The sequence below is a fragment of the Macrobrachium nipponense genome, chromosome 22 (genome assembly GCF_015104395.2).
Source record: "Macrobrachium nipponense isolate FS-2020 chromosome 22, ASM1510439v2, whole genome shotgun sequence".
Taxonomy (NCBI): Eukaryota; Metazoa; Arthropoda; class Malacostraca; order Decapoda; family Palaemonidae; genus Macrobrachium; species Macrobrachium nipponense.
This window is the reverse complement of record NC_087213.1, coordinates 79,630,119-79,648,690: the sequence shown is the minus strand read 5'-3', so window position 1 is coordinate 79,648,690 and position 18,572 is coordinate 79,630,119. Positions and strand designations below refer to the sequence as shown.

The 18,572-nt window shown below is 38.9% G+C and overlaps 1 protein-coding gene across 1 annotated transcript; it reads right to left on the bottom strand.

The window, feature by feature from the left end:
• Window positions 1-7,254: 7,254 nt before the first annotated feature.
• LOC135198328 (putative protein FAM47C) lies at window positions 7,255-8,760 on the bottom strand. Its single transcript, XM_064225899.1, has one exon. It carries the CDS (start codon window positions 8,758-8,760, stop codon window positions 7,255-7,257), a length of 1,506 nt encoding a protein of 501 aa, XP_064081969.1.
• Between the last annotated feature and the right edge of the window lie 9,812 nt (window positions 8,761-18,572).

Below are 18,572 nucleotides of genomic sequence, written 5' to 3'. Positions count from 1 at the left end.
ATATTCTTTAGGCACAGTTCACATAACACCCTTTTTTTTGCAATATTTCAGTCAAACGAAAACAATCGCTGAAAGCTAAGGTAACGCTGTGCTTTACTTATTTCATCATGCTTTTGCAAAATCCTTCAGCATTATCCAAGAAGTTGGCTGACTCGACCAAGCTGCTTAAGCTCAGAAATTTAGTGTGACAACGCATGCAAGCAGCTAAATCGTCACCGGGAAAGCGTGCAAAGGCATCCTTATTAAGAATCAGATGAAAAGTCTCGGGTTTTTCAGTCCAAGATAGGAGCCCTCTCTAATACCGACTGCAAAGCCCAATATCCACAACAACGTCAGAAGAATGAACAGTATAAGGAGGTAAGTGCAATACAATCACACAAAATATTGCAAGAGATATAGACTTATCACAAATCCACGGCAAGTCTACATACCAAGTCGAGATGATTTTAGGAGAAAACTGCATCGAGTAATCTCAGCATTAAAACTAAACGGTCAACAAAGTTAGCATTATAATGGCTTTCTCCCATCAATATATTTACAGTTTACAAACACGAGGAGGAGGAAGAGGAGGGAATTATACGACGTAAAATTGCTAAAATGCTGAACTAAGAACTAAGGCCTGAATGACACTAATCTAGAGACTGATGTTTCTCAGCAACATCTTTTCAAGTCAAAGAAAATTTTATTCGATAAAATAATATAAATGAAAATATGAAGGATAAAATTCTTTCATGTCTAAAATACTGAAGACATTATTTGCAAATCTTGAATGAGCACTTAGGTGAAAGGTCACTTGAATAAAAATTTAATACGAATTGTATCTCATGTTTAGGCCAGGGCAGCACTATTCCTTCAGAGAGCAATGATACTCCATTTCTGTAATAATTCTTATATGTCAAAGGTCTAACGTTTTATAACTAACAGCGTATAAAACTGTACGGGGTAGAATGAAAATTAACTTATACCAACGTAACGTTAATCCCTTTAAAAATTGTGCGTTAGGAATAGTTTGTCAATCCAAATTCTAGTGCGATGCCTTATTTGTTTCACAGAATACTTTATTTTAGGTGAGACTAAAAGTGGTACTTATTTTCAAAGCCATTACGACAAATTAGAAATGCGGTTCGGTCTAAAACCCTTAACTCAGTATAGAGGGTATTTCTACATTCTTGCATTATGCAGTACAAAGACGACTAATCTCATAGCCACGGAAAAAACCTAATCAGATATAATCATTTGCATTAGTTATCACAACAGTCGAAAACACTTTTTTTTAGATTTATCGCTTTAAATGAAAAAATTAAAAATGTTCTTGACAAATTCACTGAAAGGACTTATCTTAGTTCCAACAGTCTCAAAAACAGACAAAGAGATATACACATTAATTACAATTACGAAAGATAATAGAAAACAAACATGGTAGAAATCAGTATATATTAAGAGCAAAAACTTTAGTATATCAAATGCCCTTTAATATCCAACTCGCTCTACCCGGGAATTAATACACTTTCATATTATGTTAACAGAGGGGGAATTTTTCACTTTAAAATAATTTCGTCCTCTCGTGGATTCGAACCAGCGCACAGAGGAGAAATCAGGACTTCATTGACTAAATAATTCCCCTTCGGTTAACACATTTGAAAATATACTAATTCCAAGGTAGAGCGAATTGGATATTGAAGGACATTTGTAGCTTAATGCATGTAAGTGAAGCACAGTGATGTGATAAAAATTCATACATACACACACACACACACACTCACACACACACACACACTTATATATATATATATATATATACATATATATATATATATATATATATATATATATATATTATATATATATATATATATATATATATATTATCCACTCACCAAAGGTGAAAAATAAGACTTGTTTCGACTTTATTTCCAAGTCATGAACGAGCTTTAATGACATTTATTTAATACGAATAAAAAAAAGAGAATAAGCAGGAAAGTATTAACAGGAGGGTATATTCGTAGTTCTTCTCAAAGCAAAAAACGAGATAAGTATTCGGTATCCTTCCTAGATACCCACTGGTTTGTAACCCGGTATGGATCCACCTTTGCAGCTTGTTTGGTACTGTAGGTAAGCTCGCTGGGGATGAACGTAAAAACATAAAAAAAGGACTGTAAATTGTAAATATCGTAAAGATAATGACCCCAAAGAAATATTAGTCCTACTTTCCTAGATAACAACTCATTAACTTTGCTTTGGGTCACTATCTAGGAAAGATCTGGTAATCGTTTAGTTTATTCATTTGCTTAATGTAAAGTCCAAAGGGAGGGGGGGGGGGCGGAAAGTAAACATCAAGGTACTCTCACCTAATAGAGGAGTCGGTTTTGAAAGGAAAAATTAAAATAAAATAGAGAAAAAACCCTCATAAGCATAACCAAGAAAAATATGAGAAATATGAAACATTGGTGAAATAAAGCTGAGGCATTTATGCAAAGTTAACGAGCTAAAATCCAACGTGGGGTTATCAGATGATTGATGAAACTTCATGATTCAGGGTATATGATCAGAAACAGCTGCCGAAGGTTTGCAGAAGTCTCATGAACTTCGCTGAAAAAAACTTGAATTCCAGATATTTCATTTCTCGTTCAGTTTTTCTGACTTCAAATGCTTTACTCTCATATTTCCAGAAAAGATTTTATCAGAAATAAGTATTCTTTCTAGACAGCATCTCACATTCAGATTCATGATAACGGTTATGATAATGACGATTGACAATCAATTTATTGACGACACTAAATCAATTTATTGAAGACATCATCAAAGACTCAATAAACTGCATGAGACCATACATTTACCTATAATTTCCGATGACGCCAGCTTATACTACCAGCTACCGATAGTTGTCCAATCGGGTCATTAGTCTACTTATAACGTTTGGAGTAGCGTCAAGAATTTCAAAATAGTTCTTAGAGTGTAGGCACTCTTCATGACCACATAATGAGAACGATCCAAACAGAACTTTAGAAATTGCCAAATGAATTAAATACATTGCACCACATTTAACCCCGTCTCTTGACTTTTCACAACATATTTTAGTTTTAAGATTTCTTATCTATTTTATACAATGTCATATATATGTGTGGATATATATATATATATATATATATATATATATATATATATATATATATATATAGATATATATATATATATCCCTGGAAGTGGCCTGATGGAAGGCAAAATTGAATACGACGAAATAGGAAATACCATTGGCACTTGTTCTCCGTATTCCCTTAAGGTGAAATCACCATTACACACACACATACACACGCAGACACAGACACACACACACATATATATACGTATATATATATATATATATATATATATATATATATATATATATATATACATATATATATATATATACATATATATATGCAAAGAAGACAATCAGAATTGACTTGAAAGAAACAAAAAGACTTGGAAAAAAAATTTCACGTACAAGAAACTATTTTATCACTGATGCTGGATTGAAATCTGGGTAACATTATTACTTCTATTTAACTAAATATTGAGACCTTGCGCCTTCATTACAGGCTGTAAAAGTAAACAAAGTGAAAGACCCCCAAGTGACAAAAGTACACATGGACACATGAGGAGGAAATGTACGAGGAGAGAGGAGAGAGGAGAGAGGAGGAGTAGGAGGAGGATGCTCCCCCAACCATCTCTCCCATTTCCATGAGAAAATGGTCACTAACTGTTGCAAGTCACTTGACATCACATCGGTTATTTTGATCGTTCGTCATCAGATCTTCCCCTAAAGCTGCTCGACTTCTTATCACCTCATCTGCTTGACGTGGGCCCTGCAACTCCCCCGGAACAAAGCTAAAGAAGGGTTTAAGGGGGAAGAATACCAAGGGGGAAGATGCTGAAAGAATAAGCGGAAACTCCACCATCATGCAAGGTAATCCTTGGGGATGAGCAGGGACCCACGCGCCCCTTACACTCACTCACACCCTCAACCCTGATCTTCCCTTCCTTCGACGTCTTAGAGCCGTAATTATCAAGTCAATCCGCCAACCCGCCGTCCTAAACATCACTCCTCCCCCGGCCCTCCCCTCCCCTTCTCTCAAAAAAAAAAAAAAAAAAAAAAAAAAAAAAAAAAAAAAAAAAAAAAAACTCTCTCTCTCTCTCTCTCTCTCTCTCTCTCTCTCTCTCTCTCTCTCTCCCTCTCTCTCTCCTCTCCTCTCTCATATCTTCGTCAGCAATGTTAGGGAGCTCTAGTTAAAAATTATGGCGTAGTTCCCATTTATTTATTTTTTTTTTTTTTTATTTTCGCATCTTACCGTTGATGACTCTAACATACGAGAGCAGGTAATCACTGAATTACAATAGATACAATTTTGTAACAAAAGTAGTAGGATAAATGACAAAGAATGGAGAGGAAGGCCTCTGTAAACCACACGATCATTTCAAAGATGAAATCAATTTCCCGCGTGTTTCAAAAATTTCCCGCGTGTTTCAAGAAGACTTTCTTCTTGTTGAGTCGTAACAGAGAAAGAAAGAAATCTATGGATAAGACTTTCGTCCCCCAACAGCAAAACCGATTCAAATTTCTTCTAGCTTCCCCTCAAAGTGTTCCGTCAGAATCAAAGCCCCTAAGTATATTATATAAGTATAAGAAGCCAAATAACACAAAATTTCTAATGTAAGTTTTAAATGAAATTAGACCAAAATTATTGGTAACAACGTCCCTGTTTAAACATGCTAACTAAACATGCCTTTCCAGTTGTAAGATCAATTCAGTCTTTAAAAGAAATCAGTTGACCTGTTTGTTATCGTCATTTTCATATCAAAAGGAAGTCTAAAAAATTCACACTGACAGATTTAAATCAATTAGATATGCCTCCATGAAAAGATGCCCATTCATTAACACTGATATGAATACATAACCTGCTTGATTCAATGATACACACGGAAAGTGAAAGGAGAAAGATAAATAAAAAAACTCCAATGATTCATGAATGCGGCGGCTCAGCATAAAAGATTCGGTGACACCAATTATTGCAACTCACTGGTTTTATTCGGAGGCAACCTGGAACCACATAAGATGCTGTCTTTCGCATCTTGTCTGCTTAGTAGGCTTTTCAATAAACAAAAAATTGATATCTTACATAATCTTGAAGAGAGAGAGAGAGAGAGAGAGAGAGAGAGAGAGAGAGAGAGAGAGAGAGTTTATGTCGCCAGCGCCTCTCACGCGGTGCACTGCAAGCATTACTTAATGCCCCTTGATGCATCCACTTTTTAGCACTTTACCTGCATTCCTACTTCATTTCTTCAACCTTGCTGTTCAACCTCTCTAAACGTTACTTCTTAGTGCAACTGTGGGGATTTTTCAAATTTCCACCTTGAAGTCCCTACACTGGCTGTCCAACCTCTTCAATTCCCTCTTTTCCCTTTCTTTAGCACTGAGTGGCCTAAAATGCCCCAGTGCTCGCCTTGACTGTCTAAATTTCCCAACTCATCAACACTCGATCTCTTTTTCTCCCGTCACAAGACCACCGTCTTTGTCTTTCTATATGCATGACTGCTCTTAAGAGCTGTCCGACTGGGTCTCACATGACCTTTTTGGACACAGAACCACGAAAGGCTCCATAATTCAACAAATACCGCGAGAAGACTGAAACCAGAAAGCCAGTCGTCAAAATGTTTGGTTAATTAGGTTAGATCACTGCATATCTTCAACATTAATCTATTGGCATAAATATTTTTGCGTACATTTTTCTAGCGTAGCGCTAAGAGCATTGGAGCTTCCTGCGCCTTTAGGGAATGAAGAGAGAGAGAGAGAGAGAGAGAGAGAGAGAGAGAGAGAGAGAGAGAGAGAGAGAGAAATAACATACAAAAGACATATTCAAATCCAGGCACGATACACGCAACACTTGTGTTTCGTTCTATGAAGGCCAAAACATTCTAGCAAATTCTGAAGTTGGGTTTTGGGACTAGAAAAAAATCTGTGACCGAACACCGAACATCTTCAGGAAGGAGAGGAACAGCAGCAAATTCTAATGCGACAGCCTTCTGTGTCATTTGAATGTACTCGAAAGTCGGTAATCGCATGTTTACCATTTAGTGCACGTCCTCGCCATATCACACGTCCCCTTCAGGACCACCCTGCCCCCCCCTATAATCAATCTAGTATTTCCGTCATTCCTCATCACATTCCCTCTGCCACCAGCGGCCTTATCGACACTTGTGGCCGTTTATCACTTCGTCGTGGTCAGCATGGGTTAGTCGTGTGTCCGGTACCGAGAGAGCATCTAAAGCCATGCAGAAGTATATTTAAACTTTTCTTCTTCATGAAGGTGACATAAAATGAACTAAGTTCTCTATCTGACGTTGCAATGTTCACGTTATTAACAAGATTTTAAAAGTGTCCTTGAATTTAAGAAAGTAAATATTATAATTATAATGAAAACCGCAATCGTCTTACTCAAGAGAACCTAAGTTCGAATTCAGGTGAGGATGAAACGATATTTAAACATTCCGTCGAAGCCCTTTTGGCCTCTAATCATGTACCCAATATATATATATATATATATATATATATAATATATATATATATATATATATATATATATATATATATAATTTAACGTGTGCACACACAAACACAAACATACACACACACACACACACACGCACATATATATATATATATATATATATATATATATATATATATATATATATATATATATGCTTAAAAAATCACAGTAGATGCACGTGACTTATATATATATATATATAATATATATATATATATATATATATATATATATTATATATATGTATATAGCATACTCTAAATATTTTCCTTCTCTTTACTTAACAACTAAGGTAGCACAGTAAACTTTGGTCTTTCTAGAATATAAATGGGATGAAAAGACAGCAGATATAAAGACAGCTCTGATAAATAATCTATATTAGAAATTGAAAGGAAAATAAAAATTTACCGATAGAAAGGAAGCCATTATGTAAATGAAAAGCTACATACTCATTACAGGATTTCTAAGGCTGATCCAAAGGAAGCCAGCGCGAAGATAGACCGAGAGTTTTTATGGAAGACCATTCTCTATGAAGATCAACTCATTCAATGGAAACGGCTTTACTTACAAAAAGAGATATTTATTTATTCACTGATTCACTATAATAATACTAGTCACTTTAAGGACTGATCCACTAAAATGAAACGGGATTTACAATAAACAATTAAGTAGTTATAACATTACGGTATTTATGTAGGAAAATATAACTCCCTTCGCTTTCAGATCCGCTCTTCTCACTCGAAGTGGACCTTCTGGAAGGGAGGGGGGAGCAGGTGATTGCCTTCTGGATGCGGGAGGTGAGCATAGGGTGATTTGACCTTCTGCTGGGAGGAGAGCATATTGATTTGGGGACCTTCTGGATGGGAGGGGAGCATAGGTGATTTGACCTTCTGGATGGGAGGAGAGCATAGGTGAGTTTGACCTTTCTGGTGGGAGGAAGAGCATAGATGATTTGACTTCTCCGGATGGGAGGAGGGAGGAGAGCATAGGGATGACCTTCTGGATGGGAGGAGGGAGAGATAGATGATTTACCCTTCTGGAAATGGGAGGGAGCATAGAGGATTTGACCCTTCTGGATGGAGGAGAGCATAGATGATTTTAAGCCTTCTGGATGGGAGGAGAGCATAGATGATTTGACCTTCTGGATGGGAGGAGAGCATAGATGATTTGACCTTCTGGATGGGAGGGAGCATAGATGATTTGACCTTCTGGATGGGAGGAGAGCATAGATGACTTGACCTTCGGATGGGAGGGAGGCATAGAGATTTGACCCTTTATTCTGGATGGGAGGAGAGCATAGATGATTTGACCCTTCTGGATGGGGGAGGAGAGCATAAGATGATTGACCTTCTGGATGGGAGGAGGGGAGCATAGGTGATTTGAACCTTCTGGATGGGGAGGAGAGGCAGGGAGATGATTGACCTTCTGGATGGGAGGCGGGAGCATAGGATGATTTTGGTGACCTTTCCTTTGGATTTGGGAAGGAAGAGCATAAGATGATTGACCTTCTGGATGGGAGCGAGTTTACTGCATAGATGATTGACCTTCTGGATGGAAGGGGGAGAGCATAGACTGATGTGACCTTCTGGATGGGAGGAGAGCATATGATTTGACCTTCTGATGGAAGAGCATAGGTGATTTGACCTTCTGGATGGGAGGAGAGCATAGGTGATTTGACCTTCTGGATGGGAGGAGAGCATAGATGATTTGACCTTCTGGATGGGAGGAGAGCATAGATGATTTGACCTTCTGGATGGGAGGAGAGCATAGTGATTTGACCTTCTGGATGGGAGGAGAGCATAGATGATTTGACCCTTCTGGATGGAGGGAGCATAGATGATTGACCCTCTGGATGGGAAGGAGAGCATAGATGATTTGGACCTTCTGGATGGGAGGAGGGAGCATAGATGATTGACCTTCTGGATGGGAGAGAGCATAGATGATTTGACCTCTGGTGGAGGAGAGATAGATGATTTTTTGACCTTCTGGATGGGAGGGAGAGCATAGATGATTTGACCTTCTGGATGGGAGGAGAGCATAGATGATTTGACCTTCTGGATGGGAGGAGAGCATAGATGATTTGACCTTCTGGATGGGAGGAGAGCATAGATGATTTGACCTTCTGGATGGAGGGAGCATAGATTTGCCTTCTGGATGGAGGGGCCTTCATAGGTGATTTTGACCTTCTGGATGGGAGGAGAGCATAGGTGATTGACCTTCTGGTGGGAAGGAGACATTATGATTTTGAACCTTCTGGGATGGGGGAAGGGGAGCATAGGTGATTTGACCTTCTGGATGGGAGGAGAGCATAGGTGATTTGACCTTCTGGATGGGAGGGGAGCATAGATGATTTGACCTTCTGGATGGGAGGGAAGCATAGATGATTTGACCTTCTGGATGGGAGGAGAGCACAGGGTGTTTGACCTTATTGGAGGGAGGGGAGCATAGATGATTTGACTTCTGGATGGGAGGAAGCATAGATGATTTGACCTTCTTGGATGGAGGAGAGCATAGAATGATTTGAACCTTCTTTTGGATGGGAGGAGAGCATAGATGATTTGACCTTCTGGATGGAAGGGGAGCATAGGTGATTTGACCTTCTGGATGGGAGGAGAGCATGGGTGATTTGACCTTCTGGATGGGAGGAGAGCATAGGTGATTTGACCTTCTGGATGGGAGGGGAGCATAGGTGATTTGACCTTCTGGATGGGAGGAGAGCATAGGTGATTTGACCTTCTGGATGGGAGGAGAGCATAGTGATTTGACCTTCTGGATGGGAGGAGAGCATAGATGATTTGACTTCTTGTGGTGGAGGAAGCATAGATTTGATTTGACTTCGGATGGGAGGGGAGCCAATAGTCATTTGACCTTCTGGATGGAAGGGGAGCATAGGTGATTTGACCTTCTGGATGGGAGGGGAGCATAGATGATTTGACCTTCTGGATGGGAGGGGAGCATAGATGATTTGACCTTCTGGATGGAAGGGGAGCATAGGTGATTTGACCTTCTGGATGGGAGGGGAGCATAGATGATTTGACCTTCTGGATGGGAGGGAGCATAGATGATTTGACCTTCTGGATGGGAGGGAAGCATAGATGATTTGACCTTCTGGATGGAAGGGAAGCATAGATGATTTGACCTTCTGGATGGGAGGGAAGCATAGATGATTTGACCTTCTGGATGGAAGGGAAGCATAGGTGATTTGACCTTCTGGATGGAAGGGGAGCATAGGTGATTTGGCCTTCTGGATGGGAGGAGAGCATGGGTGATTTGACCTTCTGGATGGGAGGGGAGCATAGATGATTTGACCTTCTGGATGGGAGGGAAGCATAGATGATTTGACCTTCTGGATGGAAGGGGAGCATAGATGATTTGACCTTCTGGATGGGAGGGAAGCATAGATGATTTGACCTTCTGGATGGAAGGGGAGCATAGATGATTTGACCTTCTGGATGGGAGGTAAGCATAGATTGAGTTGACCCTCTGGATGGAAGGGAGAGCATAGGTATTTGATTTGGACCTTCTGGATGGAAGGGAGCATAGATGATTTGACCTTACTGGATGGAAGAGAGCAAGGTTGATTTGACCTTCTGATGGGAGAAGAGCAAGGTGATTTGACCTTACGGATGGGGGAGAGCATAGATGATTTGACCTTCTGGATGGAAGGGGAGCATAGTGATTTTGAACCTTCTGGATGGTAGGGGAAGGCATAGATGATTTGACTTCTGGATGGAAGGGGAGCATAGGTGATTGAACCTTCTGGTGGAGGGGAGCATAGGTGATTTGACCTCGGTGGAGAAGGCATAGGTGATTTGACCTCTGGATGGAAGGGGAGCATAGATGATTTGACTTCTGGATGGGAATGGGAGCCTAGATGATTTGACCTTCTGGATGGAAGGGGAGCATGGTGACTTGACCTTTCTGGAGGGAGGGAGCATAGATGGATTTGCCTTCTGGATGGAGGGAGCATAGATGATTTTTGACCTTCTGGATGGATGGATAGCATATAAGTGATTTGACCTTCTGGATGGGGAGGGAGCATAGATGATTTGACGCTTCTGGATGGGAGGGGAGCATAGTGTTTGCCTTCTGGATGTAGGAGAGCATAGATGATTTGACCTTCTGGATGGGAGGGGAGCATAAGTGATTTGACCTTCTGGATGGGAGGAGAGCATAGATGATTTGACCTTCTGGATGGGAGGAGAGCATAGATGATTTGACCTTCTGGATGGGAGAAGCTAGAATGTTTGACCTTCTGGATGGGAGGAGAGCATAGATGATTTGACCTTCTGGATGGGGGGGGAGCATAGGTGATTTGACCTTCTGGATGGGAGGGGAGCATAGGTGATTTGACCTTCTGGATGGGAGGAGAGCATAAGTGATTTGACCTTCTGGATGGGAGGGGAGCATAGATGAGTTGACCTTCTGGATGGGAGGAGAGCATAGGTGATTTGACCTTCTGGATGGGAGGAGAACATAGGTGATTTGACCTTCTGGATGGGAGGAGAACATAGGTGATTTGACCTTCTGGATGGGAGGAGAACATAGGTGATTTGACCTTCTGGATGGGAGGAGAACATAGGTGATTTGACCTTCTGGATGGGAGGAGAGCATAGGTGATTTGACCTTCTGGATGGGAGAGATAGGGGAACACATGAGATTTTTCTTATTGAGTTAAAAAAGGGGTATATTACTCTCCATTCATAAGAAAACGATGCCGATATGAAAAGGGATAATACAAAAGCACGACTTATTGTCATTCTAAAGTATGCTACTTAAATGCATCGCCTGTTAATCGTAAAGACCAAGAAGAGAAGCACTTCTAAATCCTGATTGAAAACGCTTTCACATTAATCAAGCTACTCAGAAAAAGAATCTCCTTTGAAGTGGAAATTCAGCTGGTCTCAGTTAACTTCAGAATACCTAAGGAAGTACAAGACGCAACGAGCCACGTCATGGAAAATATGACGTCAGTGTAAAAAAATGTGTCATTCCGTCGAATGTACTTCGATGCGACGATAAAGATGCCTCGCTTACTTTGGGGTCTTTGCATACTCATTAGATACTTTAACGAGCATTTTAGTTTTGATGACGTTTTTCAGGTAAAACGGAAGCACTTTTGCGCGGATCCATCTTCCGTCGACTTTTTGTCTTTAAAATATATTCAAACTATGAAGAATTGCACAAGAAAATATAGAAATAGACCTACATAAGGTTTTCGAGAGAGAGAGAGAGAGAGAGAGAGAGAGAGAGAGATTCTCAAATTCGCCGAAGTAAGCATGTGAAACAGGTGTTGCGTCACTCACGCCGATCAATAATTAATTTGACCCGCTGGCAACTACAGGGTTGGGGATGGGGGAGGGATGGGTGTCAATTCTACACCTACACCCTAGTCTGTTATTAATTACTGTCGCTCTCGAGTAAAACAGAATTACTGGGTTTAGGCAGAATGCAAGCAGGATATAAACTGTGGATGGCCAAGGCGGTGTTTTATTTTCAATCACTTTTTTTTTTTACTTTTTTTAAGCTAAAAACTGCAGTACAACTTTGAACGAAGAAGAACTAGTTCTTAGCTTCTAGCTACATGATGCAGTCAACACTTCAAATGAGGATGCTTACCAAATTCTTGCTCCGATACATTCAGTACACCAACGAATACCAGTTCACACACTCTCTGGAACTCTTTCTCAACTGTCACTACTACAGAGTTTTAAGATTTGGTATCTGGAAGCTCTTCAAAAAACACTCTAAGATAAACATTTCACTGAATTTAGACATGTAAAAATATAAATAAGTTCATTTCTTTCCGAAGGAACTTGAAGTTACAGGTAATCACACTGAATGACATTCAGAAATAAGAAGTTTTTCTCATTAGGTAAAAAAATCTGTACATCTAAAATAACAGACAGTTTTTTTGAACACCTGATACATTTGGTAACAACACAAACATATACATACACACACACATGCACACACGCACCAGACAGACAGTCAGTCAGACACACACACAAAAAAATATGTATATATATACGTGTATATACTACTATATATATACTATATATATACAGATCTATATATATATATATATATATATATATATATATATATATATACTTTATATATTAATATATTTATATATATAGATCTTATATATATATATATATATATATATATATATATATAGATAAGAAGTTTATATAGATTCTATATATATATATATATATATATATTATTATATATTATATAATATATATATATATATATATATCTATTAGATATATATTAGATATAGATACTATAAGATATAGATTATATCTATATCTATATATATATATATATATATATATATATATATTACATATATATATATATATAAATATGATTCTGTATCAGACACTGATGAGCAACATAGTTCGAGGGGTCGATTGGACATGCCCTACACAGAACTGTTTTACTCCCGACAACTAATCCACCGAAAAGCCTCACGTCAAGGTCATCTTAGCTCAATGCGCTACAAATTTGCGTCGTAATGAAACCTATGTCAACTTTCGTCACGGAAATAAGCACTTTATTTTAAGGGATTAGAAACTTAGAATGGCCATTTCTGTCGTTTTCTAAATATTGTCATAGTTAACACGAACATTGTCAACTGAACAAATTAACTGCTCGCTTCATATTCTCATTTTTCGGTTCCCACGTTTTTCTTGTAACTTTACCTACATATGCAAACGAGTTGGACTAAATGCAAATAATATTCAGTTTTGGATACAATATAGGGGATGCATGCAGCTAATTACCAGGTACGTAGTTCTCCTCTTTGGTTAATAGAAGTACCAAGAATTTATCAGTAAAATGGACCCCAAGTTCTTCCACCTTTCCTCTGGTATCGATCTCGGGTCTCTCACTGGTGGAGTTATCGTCCTGGAATGGAATGTAAAGTTTAGGCCAAAGGCAAAGGACTGGGACTAATGAGACAATTCAGTGCTGAAAGGGAAGTTGAGAGTAAAAAGGTTTGAAAAGTTGTTGCACTATGAAACAACTGTTGGAGAGGGTGGACAGTAAAATGGAAGAAAGAGAATAAGGACGGAGGTACAATACAGTGGGCTGACGGCACTAGCCCCCTACGGGAGAGGCATCGTAGGATTCTGGGACATTGGGCTTCCAAAATCATCCCTTGCGCCAATGAAAAATATTAGAGATCCACCTAGTAGTAATACTGAAGGCACAACCGACGATGCGCAGCAAATGACAATTTAAGGACAGCCTTCAAGACAGAAAACCGACAACCAGCAAAAGACAAAATCAATCTTCCCAACATATAATGGCGTTAGGGTAACTCATATAAATTTGAGTAAGGTCTATGCTTGGTAATGAAGAATATATCTGATAATATCAGATACATCATTTTCATTTTATCGCAAACTTCTCTCAGAACCAAGCAACAACCACATCAACATACAATTGATTCACACTATTCCTTCGGCTGTCTTTGGAACCTGTTTCATAAACAGACTCACTTTATTCACCCTGATTCTCAGGACATTCCTGCGGCATCGAATTTTTTACTTTATGATCTGACACATTTCCATTCTTCATATTTTAGATTGGCCTTCTCATATGTATAAATCATCCCCTCCACTCATGCGTCGTTCAAATCATTTGTCTTGCATATTCGAAAACTTTTCAAAATATTCACTCAGTGATAATAATAATCAGTGCATTGGGATATAAGACTGGGGGGAGGGGGGCGGGACACCTGACGTACGACCAGTGAGGGCGCCAAAGGTGTTTTCTGTCACACAGCCGAATCGCTTCTTGCCATAAATGGGCATTTTTCTTACTTCAGGACGCATTCACTGTATATTCAGCTAAGTAGTATGCTTAACACTATCCACTTCGCATACAAGATAAATATCAGCAAGTTATACTTTAGACCTTGCATACGACAATAGTTAGCTTTCAGTCACTTGGCTTTAGAAAAAATAAGTCCTGCCTAGACTATATTAAAATTTATAGCTATTATTTTATAAGAAATGTGATTACAGGAATCATTCGTTATCAGATTATGTTGTATGGTATACCCCCTACTCACTTACACTGGTAATAATGCTTCAGTTTTGTTGATTCAAGTTATATTATCTTAGGGAAAATGCATACTAGATGAGCTGTTCTTCCTACGCAAGCAAAGGTGGCGATCATTGTCTCAAAATGCAAACGAGAGCGTCTCCACTTTTCCTGCCACTGTTGTCTGCTGGAGGGGAAACTGTCAACACGATGGGAAAAGATACAGAAAACCTGAACGTGTGATGACACCTTTACGATGGTGAAGCCAATTCCTTAATCTTTGAATCAAAATGCGCATACATACACATCGAAGGGAAAGAGAAAAGTTACAACGAAACAAGATTCCTAGAAAAATACCGTTTACCTCTCGACCAAGCCGATGTACAATAATGGTCGACTGAAATGAAACGAAACCAGTTAAGAAACATGCAAAAAGAATATTATCAAATTGGTCAAAAGAGTTTATAAATAGTATTTTATTCAAGAAGCAGTACTATTCACCACAAACCTATTACGTTCAGATTCCTTCTGTCTGATATCCTGTAGGAGTGGTGGGCATTTTGTTAGGTTATATTTTACGTACACATACATCAATAATCAATGGGACAATTGCATATTGAACAATTAAAAGTAACCTCGATCTGAAACACTCGACAGGCATACGGGAGAGATATTGGGATGAACTTTAAAACAGTGGAATGATAACTGTCCAGCTCCACTTTTCTATATGTGTATTTTATTTTAACAATAAACTTCTTAACATTTCCATTCCTTGTATGTCAAAGATTAAATGGCTCTGACTGTTTCTTCGTAAGATCTTGTACTCCTCGACCTCCTTTTGTTTTCTAAATCTCATTATCTCCCTCTCAGGGTCGGGTCTACCATTGTGCACAAGGCTCCGTCCCTTGATAAACATTTTCCTTTCTGCAAAGCCAAATTTATGTTGTATAAACGCTCTTGATGAGGATTACTCGTATTTCCCAGCTTTCATCCTCCTTGCTGTTTCTCGCTTTCATTATCATTTGGAAAGTTTGCGTCTGTCCGTCATCACATGTTACATAATCCCGCTGCCAACACAAATTATGTCTTCATCAGCAACTAAATACTCAGCTCTCGCATTATCTAATCCATCCCTTTTTTTTTTACTGCAAAATTTAATTTTCTTTCTTATTACAATATTTAATGTTTTTCATGAGACCTAACCAACGTGTCCTAACAGTCTCCCTGGAAGTAACGTTACATTCACGAGACAAATCTTGCGACTACATACAATGTATCTAATGTTACTCTTCACCTCGTGAGATGACCGGCAGCGCTGTCGTCAATTCTCCTCTTCCTTCTTCCTGCGCTTAAACGACCAGTGTCTCTTCTTCATTCCTCCTCTTCATCTCGCTCTTCCTTCTCTCCACGTCTTCGTCCTCTGTACGTCCCCGGGGAATGAAGTAAGGGGGATGGTAATAGGTTCGGGGAAGGGAGGGGTGGGGGGTGTGTCTATTGATATGGAAATGGGCACCGATGAACGTCCAGTAAATACAGCGTGGTAAATACATCTCCCAAGTCCCACCCCGGCGCACCAACGCCAGATGATCGCGTCTCATGACCCCACGAATTATTAATAATATAAGATTTTTTTTTAGAATGCACAGCCAGTTATGTGCGTCTTAGCCTCATCGTTCCGTCTGGCACGACGATCATTCGCGGGCCGAAATGAAAATTGCTTTATTTTGAAGCTTCTCTTTTTTCCACTTTGGTTTAAGGGGTTTGGAGCCTACTGAGTAGGAATCCTCTTTTCATTCTCTGTTGTAGAGGTTATTTTTCAGTTGGCAGATACACGAAACCTTGAGTCGTCTCTTAACGTCAATCAGGCTGTTCATTTGGGGACAAGACACACTCTATATCACTTAACTCTCGAGCAAAAGCTCATCTAATTATCGAGTAAATTCCATCACAACTGTGTAATTTGTGACGATCTAAATTTGTTCATAAATCTCTGGGAAATCATATAACCAAAGTCATCAGTCACTCTAAGCACATCTTCAATACTTTTAGATAATTGCTGAAATAGTTAAAACTTAATCTCGCTTTTACTGGTACAGAAACGACCGGAATATCAAAAGAACAAACAGACTTTGCGGATCTTTGCCCGATCATAAGCCTAAGTCTATGACCAGCTTCGAGTCTCCCACACTCCGTCCAGCCACAATCCAACACGGATGAGCGGAGATACGAAATCATGTACAATATTGCTTTGAAAAATAAATCGTCACAGAATGTACCCAAACAATCCTAAGCAAAGCGAAGTGTATTTGTGTCGTTTGAAAATATCTCTTTCTACAAACACTGATATAACAGTCATGCTTTACACGTTTAAAACAAGTACCATTCCACTTTATATTTCTATAGAGGGAGAGAGATAATACTTTTGCCACTTTTCTCCGCAGCTTTTGATAAACTGAGAGAGAACTGCGTTTACATCTGTCACGAGGTGTGGCTACGTGCCTACTGTTTAGGAATCCCAGTTTCATTCTCATCTAAGAGGTTATTTCTCGAACACATTCCCATTTAATTCTCGGTAAATCCCATCATAATTGCATTTATGCTTTTCCCAAGAAATCAAACAAGCAAGATCAGAGGTAATTAGGATTAGGCTCTAAACTAATATAATTAAAACACTCTCGACCAGTTCTGAATCATCCAACCATGAACCGTAATGACCCCACAATAATTTTTTCAGAATTCTTATTTCCCTGTAACTAAAAAGCGAAAAATCTTGTTTCTAATTAAACGAATTGACAAAACAATGCTGAGAACCAATTGGCATCTTTAACAAAAACTGTGATTCTTAATTATATCTCATCATTTCTTTGAAAACTAAATTTCTTCACTGTATGGCACAAGGGCAATCTTGCATTTCCTTAATTCGGAAGACTTATGTAGTTGGCAATATTGAAATAGAATTAAAGTCTTTCCTTTGAAAGGAGAAATCAACACAACTCAACGTCTTTCCTTTGAAAGGAAAAATCAACACAGTTCTCGCTGCTCTAATTCGAACGGCGAGCAAAATCAAAAGAATTCTGTACCCCTTTAATTTTGGATGAGGACGAAGATTATATATCTTGGAAAAGGCAGGAAATAAAGTCTTCTGACATATTCCTCCTCCTTTTCTATCTTATGGGCACATTTTCCTTCATTCGGAATTTACTGGGAGTTTCTATAAGCATCTCAAAGCTTTTCAACTGCAAAATCATCCTGCGCACCGGAATCCACGATGATCTCTATGAAGTATGCCCAAAAGTGCTTCAGGAATCTTCTATGAAGTATGCCCAAAAGTGCTTCAGGAATCCTCTATGAAGTATGCCCAAAAGTGTTTCAGGAATCCTCTATGAAGTATGCCCAAAAGTGTTTCAGGAATCCTCTATGAAGTATGCCCAAAAGTGTTTCAGGAATCCTCTATGAAGTATGACCAAGTGTTTTGAAATTCTCAATGAAGTATGCCCCAAAGTGTTTCAGGAATCCTCTATGAAGTATGCCCAAAAGTGTTTCAGGAATCCTCTATGAAGTATGCCCAAAAGTGTTTCAGGAATCCTCTATGAAGTATGCCCAAAAGTGTTTCAAGAATCCTCTATGAAGTATGCCCACGTGTTTTAGGAATCCTCTATGAAGTATGCTCAAAAGTGTTTTAAGAATACTCTATGAAGTATGCCCAAAAGTGTTTCAGGAATTCTCTATGAAGTATGTTCAAAAGTGTTTTAAGAATACTCTATGAAGTACGCCAAAGTGTTTTAGGAATCCTCGATGAAGTATGCCCAAAATATGTTAGAAATCCTCTATGAAGTATGCCCAAAATTGTTTTAGGAATCTTCTATAAAGTGTGCCCAAAACGTATTAGGAATCCTCTATGAAGTATGCCCAAAAGTG